Here is a 13,377-nt window from a genome sequence, read left to right on the forward strand (position 1 = left end):
ATTCTGGCCTCAGCGTGAACCGGCGTGTTGGCCGAGGTGGTTCTCTTCAGGATTACTCCTGTTTGTGTTTTGTGTGTGTGTGCGCGCGCGCGCAAGGAAAGGTGGGAGCGAGGCGGATCTCCTGCGGGTTGGAAGGTGGTGCGCTTATTTGCTCTCGTTTCGCACTTGTCAATAGGAAGAGGGAGCGCCGGTCGCGCTGCGCTGTCCAGGGTCCTGAAGCTCCTTCCAAAGTTCTCCCTCACGCCAGGCAGAGACTCCCGAGCGCAGCTCTGACTCTTTCACTTAACTAGCCAGTAACTGTCATCACCTGGCAACCGTGCCGCGCAACATTCCTCCCCATAGGATTGCCGGTGTTAGGCAAAGAAAACGAGCAAATTATTTGAATAAATCATCTCAGAGCAGGTTTGTTGACTGGGAAAGCCGGGCTGAGCGGGGTGGGGTGAGGCAGCGGCGGAGGAACATTCCCGTGCACTAAAATAAAACTGGAGGTGCTAAGCAATGTGTGTTCATTAATATAAAACAGGGAGGGCATCGGACGGCCGCATTTTCGATAAATAACTGCCCTGGTCATAACCGAACTCTCTATTCCTTGCTGAAAAACAAAGGCAGGACTTCCTAAAGTATAGCCTGCATCTTAATGGATTAAAATTTCATCCGGCGCATTAGGTTCGGTAAAATATGAATGCGTTGCTTTAAATTTTAATCATAAATCAGAGCAGGGATACATGAGAGGCGACAGTGATTTCTCCCCAGATGTCTGCGTGGGTCAGGCAATGAAAGGGGGACTCTAATTTTATTTAGGCAAGTCCATTTGTGCGCAGAGCCTGCAGGAAGACTAATGGCTTTGGAAGGCTTGCGAAGGCAGCCTTGCGCTGGTACCCGAGGGCTTGACGCTGCTCTGGGACAGCTGCATTTCACATCTGTCTGAGGCCAGTCGGTGGCAGAAGCTGCTGCTAGACAAAGAGGCCTCCAAATCCAGAAGCGCTCAAAGACTCTCTGATGTGGGGAACCCAACCTAATTTCCTGCTTGGCGTTTAAAAATAATAACATCTTCAACATGCAGAACAACATATTCCTGTTGGAAGGCAAACTGTTAAGTCGTGAATACGTCGTCAGTTCAATACCAATCAGGTTCATGATGAGACAACAGTCGCCTCTTTAGACCTCCGAATTCTCCTACAACTCTGTTTTCTCGTGACTATCCAAGGGAACCTTTCCCAAGCATTTGACATCCCATCCAACGAACAATTTCCCACTGATCTTAGAGAGGCCAGGAGTCAGGACTCGACCCTTTCACAGAGGTCAAAGTGCAAACTACAACATTACATTATATGGTGCGCATCTATTCCAGAGTATTTTGTGGTGACTAAGAGATTTTAAAATGTCTGGTGCAAGGTTAGCACCTTGTTTACGTTGTCCGCTTTTGCCTGACTTTTGTCACGTGGGCTTGAAGGAAGCTATATGAATGGTGACTTAGGGTTTTTGTTTCTTTCTATGTGTTTTCTCACGGAGGAAAAAAGGGCTTATAGCTACATACCAGAACTACAGACGAATCTATGTTTAATGACAAGAGTTCCATTCCCGAGCAGAATTGGGCGGCTTAAGTCTCATTTGCTTCAGTAGGATTTGTCCCCCCAACGATACACAGGATAGCAGACAATATAGGTCACATACTGTTGAGGGGAGAAGGTTTTGCTGAAAAGAGCGTGAATGACTAATCTACATTAGTATCGCGGATTTAGTAATTTCCCTTCTGCCCAGACCTTTGGAAAAGGAGGCCTTGGAGACTGCAGTGCTTAAATAATCTTAGCTAAACGTAGCACCAAACAAACTTTGCCCACTTATTTCACGAGTGTTCCCTTTATTTCATTAATATATTATAATCCCTTATTTACCATAGGAAGTGGTGACAAGTGTTTAGCATTTTGGAGATCAGTTGTCAGTTGCTATTAAAATCAAGATTAATTCATATTAACGATATGCATTCTCAGTTCTCCCATGTGACAGCATACATTAAAACAACTAGTGCAAGTAATTAAACCCAATACAGGGGGTTAAATATTTTTAAAAGAGGGTTTTTAAACTCAAAGTTCACTTGAGAGCTAAGTATTAAATTGAGAATGCCCTGTTAATTATCTGTTAGAAAATTAGAAGATAATTTGATTTGAGGTCTATTTGGCTGATTTGTGGGAAGCATAATTGTCCTCAGCCTTTGTTTTTAATTTTCAATAGTATCCTGAAATGCAATGTTAAACAGCTATTGCTTGCTTAGGATTCCTCGACCTGTAACACAAATATGGAATATGACTGGCCAATCCAAAGGCTGATGGCTAGAGAAACCTGCTTTCCACCTCTGCCCTTCAACTGTCCCTTGTAAACTTCTTTCAATGAAAATACAAAAATATTATCTACAGATCTTTTTATTAGGCGTTTGAGATGCTCAATAGTTTAGACTAATTAGACAAGCCAAAAGCCTTTTGAAGATTAAGCAAATTGGACAACCCTTGTTAATTAGAACATAATTTAAAGTTTGAAATTATATCACTGATGAAGTAGCCTAATTAGTATGACGATATGTTAATGGCCTACCGAGACAGCCCTGTGGAGGGCTGACATGAACTCCTTAAAGGCTTGCAAGAATCTGCTCCCTTTCTATGTTGCCATTAATAAAAGATTTCTATAGACTTCAGCCTTTCAACGGTTACATACAATTTATAGTACACACAATGCATTAGCCCATAGTGCTGCTCCGTGGTTTGTTCTTTTTTTTTTTTTTTTACTATTATGAAAACTAATAAATTCGTCAAGCTGAATTAAGCATACAAATCAGATGAGGCATAACAGATTACATATTGAAGCGCTGTGTCTCCCGAGCCTAAATGAAATTTCAATCTAATAATTCCTTCCTGGCCCGGCCATAATTTGTTTAGAGATGTTGTTCCACTCCTTTCCAAGCGCTGTTCGCACAATAATTAAATGATACTCAAGCTTTTAACTTTGATTTATTTCATTTCTCTGAGCTGGCGACAGTGAGAGCTGATACAATGGATTTTTATTATTATTATTATTATTTCCCTGAAAATTACGAAGCCTATCGTTTGGGGTGAGAAACCTGCTGGAGCCGCCTGGTGTAAAATTAAGGCACACAAAAGGGCCAGCTGTATTGAAATAAGTCACTCAGCAGCCTCCCCCCCCCCTTTCTTTTACACATTCACCCACCCACACCTATATATATTTTAAATATGAAACCCATCCATCATTAAACTGACAGAGCCAAGGAACTGGCTGGGCTCAGAACATCATGCGGCTTTGGGTGGCACTAAGATGCCGGATTGCAAGAGGTGAAAGAGGAGGATGGTCTGAAAATTTGGGGGCATCTCCTCCCCCTAGTGTCACGCTAGCCTGGGGAGGCCCATGGCACCCGTGGAAATCCCACGTGGAACTCCTGCATGAGGCCAAGCGGAAAAGCAGTGGCACGAGAGAGACAGGCTGCTGGCTGGCACGGAGCAGAGCCATCAGCTGGTCCCAGGCTCTGCTCTGCCCCGCCCTTCGCACCCCTTCCAGCAAGCAGCTCCTCCTCCCGCAGCGCCTGGCCCCTGAAGGCGGGCAGCTTCATCCAGCCTGCAGAGCGCGACGCAGGAGACGGCAAACAAAGGTGATGGTGCGGGGGAGCGACCGAGGGGAGGCGACGGCACCACCCTCTGGCACGCGCCCACTTCGGAGGAGGAGGAGGAGGAGGAGAGCGGCACAGGATTCCAATTCCCAAGAGCCACCGCGGCAGGATAAAAACCAGGCGCCAGCGGCAACTCAAGGGAGTCGTGCCAGTCAGTCTCTGGGGTAGCGGGTGTGTGGCGCGGAATGTCCTCCCGCTGCACCTGCGCAGTGAAGTCTCTCGGGGCAAACTGCCTCCCCCCCCCACACACTCCGCGGTGGCTAATGAATGATAATAACTCGAATGGAAAGGCTTTCACCTTTCTCCAGACCCCTCCTTCCCTTCGCTCTCTCCGCCTCGTGGAAGAAGAAGGGTGGACTTGTCTCTCCCCAGCCCCCTCGCGACAATATTGCAACAGCCCCAACCAGGGAGCTGCCTCAACGTATGAACACAAGCCAAGGGAGATAGATACGTTAGATTATATTCACACACACACACACACACACACACACACACACACACTCTCTCTCTCTCTCTCTCACAGCACTGCTCTATGGACTCCGCACAGAGGCAGAAAAAAGCGCAACCAAATACTGTATGTCATCTACATACAACTATAGCAAACACTTTTATCCGTCCCACAGAGCTCACCTCCCAGGACAGTAAAGTTCAATCCACATCTCTCTCTCTCTCTCACAGAGACACACAACTACACACACATTCTGCTATGCTTCGAAACAGTCCGCTCTCTCCTTCGTCTTTCAGCCCCTCAGAAAGGACCACGCCGTGGCCTCGCGGGGACCCCCGCTCTCTCCAGCAACGAGGTCTCCACAGGACATCTTCTCTCGCACTTTCCCACCCCGTGTCCCCTCACTCACACATTTCCCCTCCCCTCTCCACACATCATCCTGCCAACATATTTGTGATTATATATCCCTTTCAGGTTCCCTCTTAGCATTAACGTCTAATATCTCTCTCTATCTCTCTCTCTCACACGCGCAGCTCATGCAATCCCTCGCTCCCTTCTCCGTCTCCTTCCTCGAGTTTCCTCCTCGCGCTCCCCCAGCCCCTCGCTCGGCAGTCACACGCGCGCGCGCTCTCTCGCAGGACGCATGCGTCTCGCCTTGTCAGCCCCGGCTTTGCCCGCGTCCAATGGGCGACGAGCAGAGAGAAACAGAGGGAGACAGAAAGACTCGCTCAGCCCAGTTACGCGGAGGTCTCGCTGGCTCGCGCTCGGCACCTGCCAGGCCAAGGTGTGCCGCAGCCCAGCGCTGAGGCGGCGTCCCAGCCGCCGAGGAAGGAACAATAGGGCGAGGCTAGAGCGCTCCTCCCGCCTTTTTTTCTCTCTCTCTTTGCTGCTGGGCGGGCAGGGAGGGGAAGCCGGCGGCGAAGAAAGAAGGCAGCGCTTCGGGGCTCTTGCTCCAGTTTGAGCAACAGCTGCCGGGGCTCCAAGCTGAGGGAGGCTGGGCTGGGCGGGGGCTTCTTGGGGCGCCGGGAGCAGCGGAGGGCGGGCGGGACGAGGGGGCCTCTGGCGCTTCAGGGGGAGGCGCTGGGGAGGGGAAGGAGGGGCGCTGAGGAGAGGAGAGGAAGGCAGGCAAGGAGGACTAGCAGGGAAGGGGCAGGAGGAGGAGGAGGAAGGGAAGGGACTTTCCCCAAAGAGTTGGGGGGGGGCGTCCTAGTGACAAGGCAGCGAGAGGGGGGGCAAGGCGAGTAAAAAGCCAGCGGCGAGGCGGCTGAGGGGGCAGTTTGACGGCGGAGAGTGGCGAGAGGAACAGGCTTCGCCGAAGGGGCAGGCAGAGGACGCGAGAGCCGGCGAGGCGCCTCAGTCCGACGGGGCGGCGGCGGCGGCCGCTGAGGCAGCAACTTCTCCTCGCGCCTTTTCCCGCCTCTTCGCCTCCTCGCCTTTCCCGCCGGCCACCATGATGATGATGTCCCTCAACAGCAAGCAGCCCTTCGGCATGGCGCACGGAGGTGGCGGTGGCGGCGGCCTCCACGAGGCCAAGTACTCGGCCCTGCACTCCGCGTCGCCGTGCACCTCGTCGGCGGCCGCCTCCGTGCCGTCGGCCAGCTCGCCCAGCATCTCCAACGCCGGCAGCGGGGGCGCGGGCGGGCGCAGCAGCGCGTCCAGCAGCACCACCAACAGCAACAGCACCTCGGAGGCCCTGCGCCGCGCCTGCCTGCCCACCCCGCCGGTAGGTCGCTCCCGAGCGCGGGGAGGGTGGAAGGGGGCAGCCCAGGCGCCGGCATGTTTATTTCATGGCCAAGCAGCAAATCAACCCCGCGCGCCTCCCGCCCTCCCCAAACCCAGCGCAGGCTTCCAAGGGGCTGCCATGAATTTTTACGACCTGCGATGCTGCTGCCGAGCCGGGCTGGGAGGGGGGGGGGGAGCGTCAGAAAGAGAGAGAGAGAGAGAGTTGCCTGACTGCCCCCCTGCTTCTTTCCCCTTCTTTCTGCCCTCGTTGCTTTCCCACTTTCTCTTTCCTTCTTTCCTCCCTCTTCCTCTTTGCCTTTCTCCCTCCCTTTCCCCATACCTTTCTTTTTCCATTTTCCTCTCTTTTTCCAGCTCTCTCTTTCCCCCTATTTCTATCACTCTTCTCTCCTTCTTTTCTCTTTTCATCTCTCTCTCTCCTCATTTCCCTCTCTGTCTCTCTCTCTCTCTGAGCAGGGCTGGGCTGCCTCGAATGGCACCCCGAGGAGCAAGGAGGCGAATTCCCTCTTGGCAGCAGTAATGTGTGCCTTCTATTTGCAATTGCAGAGCAACATCTTCGGCGGTCTGGACGAGAGCCTGCTGGCCCGCGCGGAAGCCCTGGCTGCGGTGGACATCGTCTCGCCCGGCAAGAGCCACCACCACCACCCGCCGCACCACAGCCCCTTCAAGCCCGACGCCACCTACCACACCATGAACACCATCCCGTGCACGTCGGCCGCCTCCTCCTCCTCGGTGCCCATCTCCCACCCCTCTGCTCTGTCCGGGAGCCACCACCACCACCATCACCACCACCACCACCACCAACCCCACCAGGCGCTGGAAGGGGAGCTTTTGGAACACATCACGCCGGGGCTGGCGCTGGGTGCCATGACGGGCCCCGACGGCTCGGTGGTCTCCACGCCGGGCCACGCTCCCCACATGGCCAGCATGAACCCCATGCACCAGGCGGCTCTCAGCATGGCCCACGCCCACGGGCTGCCCTCGCACATGGGCTGCATGAGCGACGTGGACGCGGACCCGCGGGACTTGGAAGCCTTCGCCGAGCGGTTCAAGCAGAGGAGGATCAAGCTGGGGGTGACCCAAGCGGATGTGGGCTCGGCCCTGGCCAACCTCAAGATCCCCGGGGTGGGATCCCTAAGCCAAAGCACCATCTGCAGGTTTGAGTCGCTCACCTTGTCCCATAACAACATGATCGCCCTCAAGCCCATCCTACAAGCCTGGCTGGAAGAGGCGGAGAAATCGCACCGGGAGAAGCTCACCAAGCCGGAGCTCTTCAACGGCGCAGAGAAGAAGAGGAAACGCACTTCCATCGCGGCTCCGGAAAAGAGGTCCCTGGAAGCCTACTTCGCCATCCAGCCGCGTCCTTCCTCGGAAAAAATAGCGGCCATCGCGGAGAAACTGGACCTCAAGAAGAACGTGGTTCGGGTCTGGTTCTGTAACCAGAGACAGAAACAGAAACGGATGAAATATTCCGCTGGGATTTAGAGTCTTTGGAAACCTTTCTGCTTAGAAATTTTTTTAAAACCCCCAGAAAAGTAAAATAATAAGTAAACACTAACATTGCAAGGAGACTTTTCCCCTTCGATTTCCGGAAGAGAAAGGAAGAGGCCAGAGTTCATCAAGAGGGTCAGACTGAGACACACACACACACACTGAGAGAGAGACTTTGACTGGAGAAGTAAATTGTCAAGTTGAGAAAGTTGGCAGCAGAAATAATTGGACTTGAAAGCTCAGACTTTTTGAGCAGGCATCAAAGACAGACTGATTGTGTGAAAGCAGATAAGAAATCTTTATAAAGGACCGAAGACGTATCAAGTAAGAGTTGTTTTTATTCTTAAAGACATCGTCTTTGTTCAGATGTAAGAGTACCCTTTGCAGCTATTTTTCAGGAAAAAATAATAAACCGATTAGAGAGACTGAAACTTTAATCTAGAGTTGAAACTTATACCGTAAGAGAGGAGTCTCAAAAGTATTTTGATTTTTTTAAAAAAATAAGATGGCAGGTTTTCTGCGATTACACTGCATATTATAAATATATATATATTTTTACTGTGGCTATTATCTGTTTCCTTCTCTTAAGTGATAATGTGGAAGGAAAGCGCTGATCCTGCTGTGTTCACAGATCTTTTAAGAGCTATTATTAGATTACTGCCAAACAACCCCTTGTAAATTATTGATTTATCTCTCTAGTAACTTCATTTTGTGCTCATCCTAATTAATTGCACCTCTTTCATCAAAGTCTAGATAAAAAAAAGTTAAAAGGAAAAAAAGTATGGTTAGTGTAAATTCATTATTTTCCGTTGGTTGGTAGCGTTTACGAACTTTAAACTTTTTATTACTATTTAAGAAGGAACAAATCCTTTTGGCCATCTGTATATTTTCACCTGAATTGAAACTGTTTCTCCAGCAAATATTTGTAAGGCGTTCTCACTCTATAGTGGCTGTCCTGCGTTGTTTGTGTAGAATGACTCACTTGTCCAAGGAGGTATTTGTTGACTGCGTTACATATTTAATGGGGGGATTCCCCAGATCGTCCCCACCACACGCTGCTTAAAAAGACGCCCCTTGAGTAGGCGACAGGGTGGTGGGTTCTGTTGCTTTTAGATTTCCTTTCATCTAAGTAGCTATCTGTTCTAGATTTCAACGCTATTTCTCGTCAGTGTTCGGGTCTCCTAGTTACTCTTTATTTCCTTTGATTGCTAGAGGGTATTTTTCTCTCGCTTTTGCATTATTTTCGGAGGTTTTGTTTGTAGAAAAGCCAAAACGATATTAGGGAGAGCAAAGGAGAGCGAGAGAGATCGGGCGCGCAAGAGATAAAAAGGGAGAATGCACTGTTTGTAAATTCACATTGTTCGGTACAACTCTTTTGAAACAAACCCTCCCCGAGGTACTTAGATTGTGGTACCGTTGTGTATTGTAAATAATTCATTCAGAATTGACGCACATACAGTTATATTCTTACAGATTTCGCTGCATTGCTGTTATGTTCGAAAGGCTCTTTGAAGTCCTACTTCTGTACATTATGACGATTTCTTTGGTTTTGTTAATAGAAAGTTTATTTATTATGGTAATGTATTGATTTATTTAAAATGTTGTTGAATTGTCTTTCATTAAAAAAAAGATTTTAACGTTTTATTGACAAAAAAAAACCTGTTTCCCGAGTTCCTTCCCCCCACTTCCCCCCATTTTAGATTGTGTTATTGAATTTGAACTCTTTCCAAAACGCTACAGAGACTTGTAATTCGAACTCACTTCTTTGGAAACAGATTTCACTGGAATCAGTGGGACTTACTTTCAATTCATTGGGTTTAGGATCAGCTAGTCAAGGTATGAGTTATTTCTTTGAGTAGCCCTTTCTATTGACCCAAAGTATTCCAAACTCCTGGCGTGTATTCAGACTAGGAGAGAACCACAGATCTCTGTATTGGCATTTATTTTCTGGACCTTGCAAGGATTACGTTATTGCTTTCCTCCTGCGCATCGTATGTAAATGTATAACATTTCCTTGATGGTCTTCAGTGTATTGTGGCTGTAGATAGCCAGATTGCAGAAACCCGGGGCATGGAAAATGACTATGGCGCTTAGGGACTTTGGAAGGGAGCTATTCAATTAGCCCGTCTTCGTAGCTGGACTCTGGGAATGATGACGAGGGCAGGTTGAGTCCCCAGAGCTCAGCGCCACCACCGCAGTGCCAAGCGCATAAGCAGCAAGATCAAGAGACAGAACCGGGGAGGAGAAGAGGAGAGAGGGGGTGAAGAAGAAGAAGAGAAAGGCTTGCCCGCTTATTTGTCCTCATTTCCTGTACTGCTTAAAGTGCTTCAAAGACATGCGGGGGTGGGGATGGGGGGAAATCAGCTGCAGCATCACAGCTAAACAAATCTAACCAATAGCGGAGCCAAGTTTCAAATGTAGGCTGCTGCAATCCTAAACAGACTTAATACGAAGTAGGCCCTACGGAACACAGGCTACTTTCCGAATGAAAATGCACAGGGTTAGGCATGTTAGGAGTGCAGAGGTTTCTACAAGATGTTGAGGTGGAGAACTTTTCATGTGCTCCTAACCTAGAACAAGACACACTTCTGTGGGAAGACCGAAGACGCCCCAGGGAAAGATCTGAAAAAAAGGACAGCAGATTTTCTTTCCCTCACCCCACCACCCACAGACAAACCGCTGCTGTAGCTCCCCTTGGGTTTGATAAGCGGCCACGAATTGCCCCGGATCAAGAGCTAAATTTAAATGATGCCATGCGATCAAAAGATCGCCCAGAAGGAGCTATATAAATACCCGACAGAACTATGCTGTCCTGGTAAAGAACTAGCAGCCCATAGAAAGCTTTGTATCTGGTGTGTTGTGTCTCCTTGGAATCAAACCGAGGTGTGCAAATTGGCAACCTTATTGCCTAAGGAGACACGTCTTTGATGTAGCGAGTTTGAATGGGGGCGGGAGGGATGAGCTGTTTTCTGCTGGAATTTTAAGGCTCTGGTGAGCTTATCTACATCCCCCCTAAAATGGTGTTAGGGTGATAACATGAAGTCTTCTTGTCATTGCCATTCTGGAGCCGGGTCTGTGGCCTATGAGAGACTGGTCTGTGAGCAAAAAAAAAAAAAGGTTCCAGTATTTTTTAAAAAAATCTTTTATTTGTTTTTTTTTACGTACAAAAGTTAGCGAGTGGAAACAGCCTCACCACCCTTCCCTTTCCACCCTTTCTTCCGCCCACCTTTGATTTTTCGGTGACAATGATGATATTGCCACTGCAGCCGATCTGCTCCCTGCCGCCAGTGCTTTCAGCACCAAGGACAGCTCCTCGGCGCTCTCTTGCTCTCAGTTCAATCTTGCCAGTTTGCCAGAGGCTGTCTCTTCCCTTTCACAGAGGGAGACAGCGTAGAAGAGAGAGGCAATGAGAGAGAGAGAGAAAGAGAGGGGGCGGCGGAGTGAGCTGGGAAGGAGGGGTGGGTGGAGGAAGGGAGATGAATGTGGCAGCTTTTTGCTACTGGGACTCAGCAAACTAAACGAAGTTTCATTTGATCTTAGAAAATACGCTCACGTGCGAACCTACTGCAAATACGTTTAAGAAAACAAAATACCGAGAAAGGGGGAAAGATTTGCAACGGAGGCGCAAAATATTGGCAACGAAGCCACTTAATATTTTGAGCTGACACAAATCCATAGGCTTTGTACATATGACAGAGAGAAGAATAAAGGGCGCTACCCCCCACCGCCACAGTACAAGAGTTGATATCTCGTTGCTGAAATGATGCATCATATTATAATGATGTAATTTCACCATTAATCGATCAAATAAATCTTTCTTCGCGTTATGTTAATTCAGAGCCCTATTGCTTCCAAGCACAAAGTATTTCTCTTTCATTTGCTTATTAGGTGTAATCAGGAAGGCATTCGAAGGAACTGTGTTTTCCTTGATCTCTTGTTTTTCTATGAATGCAGCTTCCTTGCCTGATAAACTGATACAGACAAAAAAACCCCCTGATTTTGTAGGCTACAGTCTATTTCGATTTTCTAGAAAGTAGCGGCATCTGACGCTAAAAGGAAGAAGTTAGTCGGTTCTTTGTAACGCCACCTTTTAAGATTCGCCTGTCGGTACCGAAATATTATTATTGATACACTTTGAACGGCTAAGAAGTGCTTCCTAGGAGGCCTGATAGTCTTTCAATCAAAGCAGATGGCCCATATGCTGAGAGATATTTTTGACAACACTCAAAACGGCACAGCAGTTGCTGCTAGGGATAGTTGTTAAGACATGGAAATATGATCCCGGGGATGGAGTTGGCTGAGGTAGTGGACACAGAAAGTATAGATTGGAGTTGCGCACACACTTTAAAAAAAAGCGAACCAGTGCTTTGGACAAAGCGTTATGGAGTTTCGTCTTTATTGGCAGACAGCTTCTGTAATAGGGTTCCATTTTTCTCCGTTTCCACGTTAGGTAGATCAAAAAGGACACACACACACACACACACACACACACACACACACACTGTTGATGGGGGTGGGGATTGTCAACAAAGAAGCAGAACTTCAGTGCGCATTCTCTCTGTCTAGAACTGAGTTTTACCTACACATTTCTGCTGCAGTTGATTCTTTAACACTGAAAGCTAAATCTATGAGGGCAGAGTTGATGTTGGTGATACTGACGATGAGCATTATGATTATTTTATTTTAATAAAAGTATCTCACGTCTTAATCTGGTGAGGATAGGAAAGGCAGCCTCCACATTAACTAGTAAATAGTGTAGATTTTTTTTCAGGCATCGGGGAGCGTCAGCGTGCGACAAATGTATTTTGACAGGAAAAGAATTCAGCAAAAGGCGCTGTCCAAAATATAGCTCTTTTAGTGATTTTTTTTTTGTCCACAAGGGATGGATGAAATATTAGCAGACCCCCTTATTTTTCGTTCTCTGTGTAATGGGGGATCCTGTTCAGAAATCTTGCAACTCGGTTGAATCTGGAACTTGAGTATAGCTCACAGTGAGGTAGAGCAAAGACAAGGAAGAAGAATGGCGACTATACTGTATAGCTCTGAAGACAGGACAAGCCCCGAAAAAGCACGAGCCCCAATGCCTAAGGACTGTAGGGGGGGGGGGGTTGTCCAGAGACCTGCGCAAGGCGAGACGAAGTCTTTGCACTTCCTCTTGGCCCTCTTAAATGAGCCATTCACTTAAAGGCTATTAATAAATTACACGGCGAATTATTAAATCCAGATAATTACAAGGAATAAGTAAGTAATCATTCGTTATCTCAGCTAATTACTGCGGGTCACAGTGAGCTGGAATGTGAAACTCTCCTCGGGAATTGAAATTAACTTCGCGCAGCGAGGCTTTGCTTGACATCCCTAGTCTGCAGGCGCGTGGCAGCTCCCCTGCGAGACCCGGCCTCGCTATTTAACTTGCAGAGAATGGAAATAAAATTAAGTGGCGATAATAGGAAGCTGCTTAGAAAGTCAAAACGCAGAGAGACAGAGACAGAGAGAGAAAGATTGCCTCTTTTTAAAAAAAGCAATCTGGAAACATCAACCAGTCCTATATTTTTATATCTATATTATATGTGAGCTAGGCCTGGAAGCCGAAAGTATCCTACGGTCACGCCTTTAATCGCCTATTAAAGGCAGATGAAACCGGGGCGCCAAGATCGAGGGCGAAGGAGCGTCCTCCCTCCTTTCATACTGCAAAAAAAGGGAAGGGCTCTTGGAACCGAGAGCGTTCAGGGAAGCAGCGTGCGCTTTGTTTTGAAGACAATAAAAGCCTTCATCTCGTAACTGCGAGAACCTAATGAGGGAGCAGTGTCGCCTCTTCTGTGGATCTTTCGCCAAGTCTCGCCCAGAGCTAATGTCAGGATTCCCCACCATCACCTTATTCAACACGACCCCCGCCCCCTCTTTAAAGCGTAAGTGTATTTTTGTAACGAGCAAATCTACAGTGCGCACTACTAGGTGATCACCTCCGTTCCTTTCTCTACATCTAATGTTTTAGTGCACACACACACACACACACGCGCTGGGGATG

At 48.3% G+C, this 13,377-nt stretch overlaps 1 protein-coding gene across 1 annotated transcript; it reads left to right on the forward strand.

The window, feature by feature from the left end:
* Positions 1-5,306: 5,306 nt before the first annotated feature.
* Positions 5,307-8,943, forward strand: POU4F2 (POU class 4 homeobox 2). Its single transcript, XM_028745044.2, has 2 exons — positions 5,307-5,844; positions 6,408-8,943. Exons 1-2 carry the CDS (start codon positions 5,572-5,574, stop codon positions 7,344-7,346), a joined length of 1,212 nt encoding a protein of 403 aa, XP_028600877.2. The 5' UTR covers positions 5,307-5,571; the 3' UTR covers positions 7,347-8,943.
* The last annotated feature ends 4,434 nt before the right edge of the window (positions 8,944-13,377 follow it).

Source organism: Podarcis muralis, chromosome 9 (assembly GCF_964188315.1).
Source record: "Podarcis muralis chromosome 9, rPodMur119.hap1.1, whole genome shotgun sequence".
Classification (NCBI taxonomy): domain Eukaryota; kingdom Metazoa; phylum Chordata; class Lepidosauria; order Squamata; family Lacertidae; genus Podarcis; species Podarcis muralis.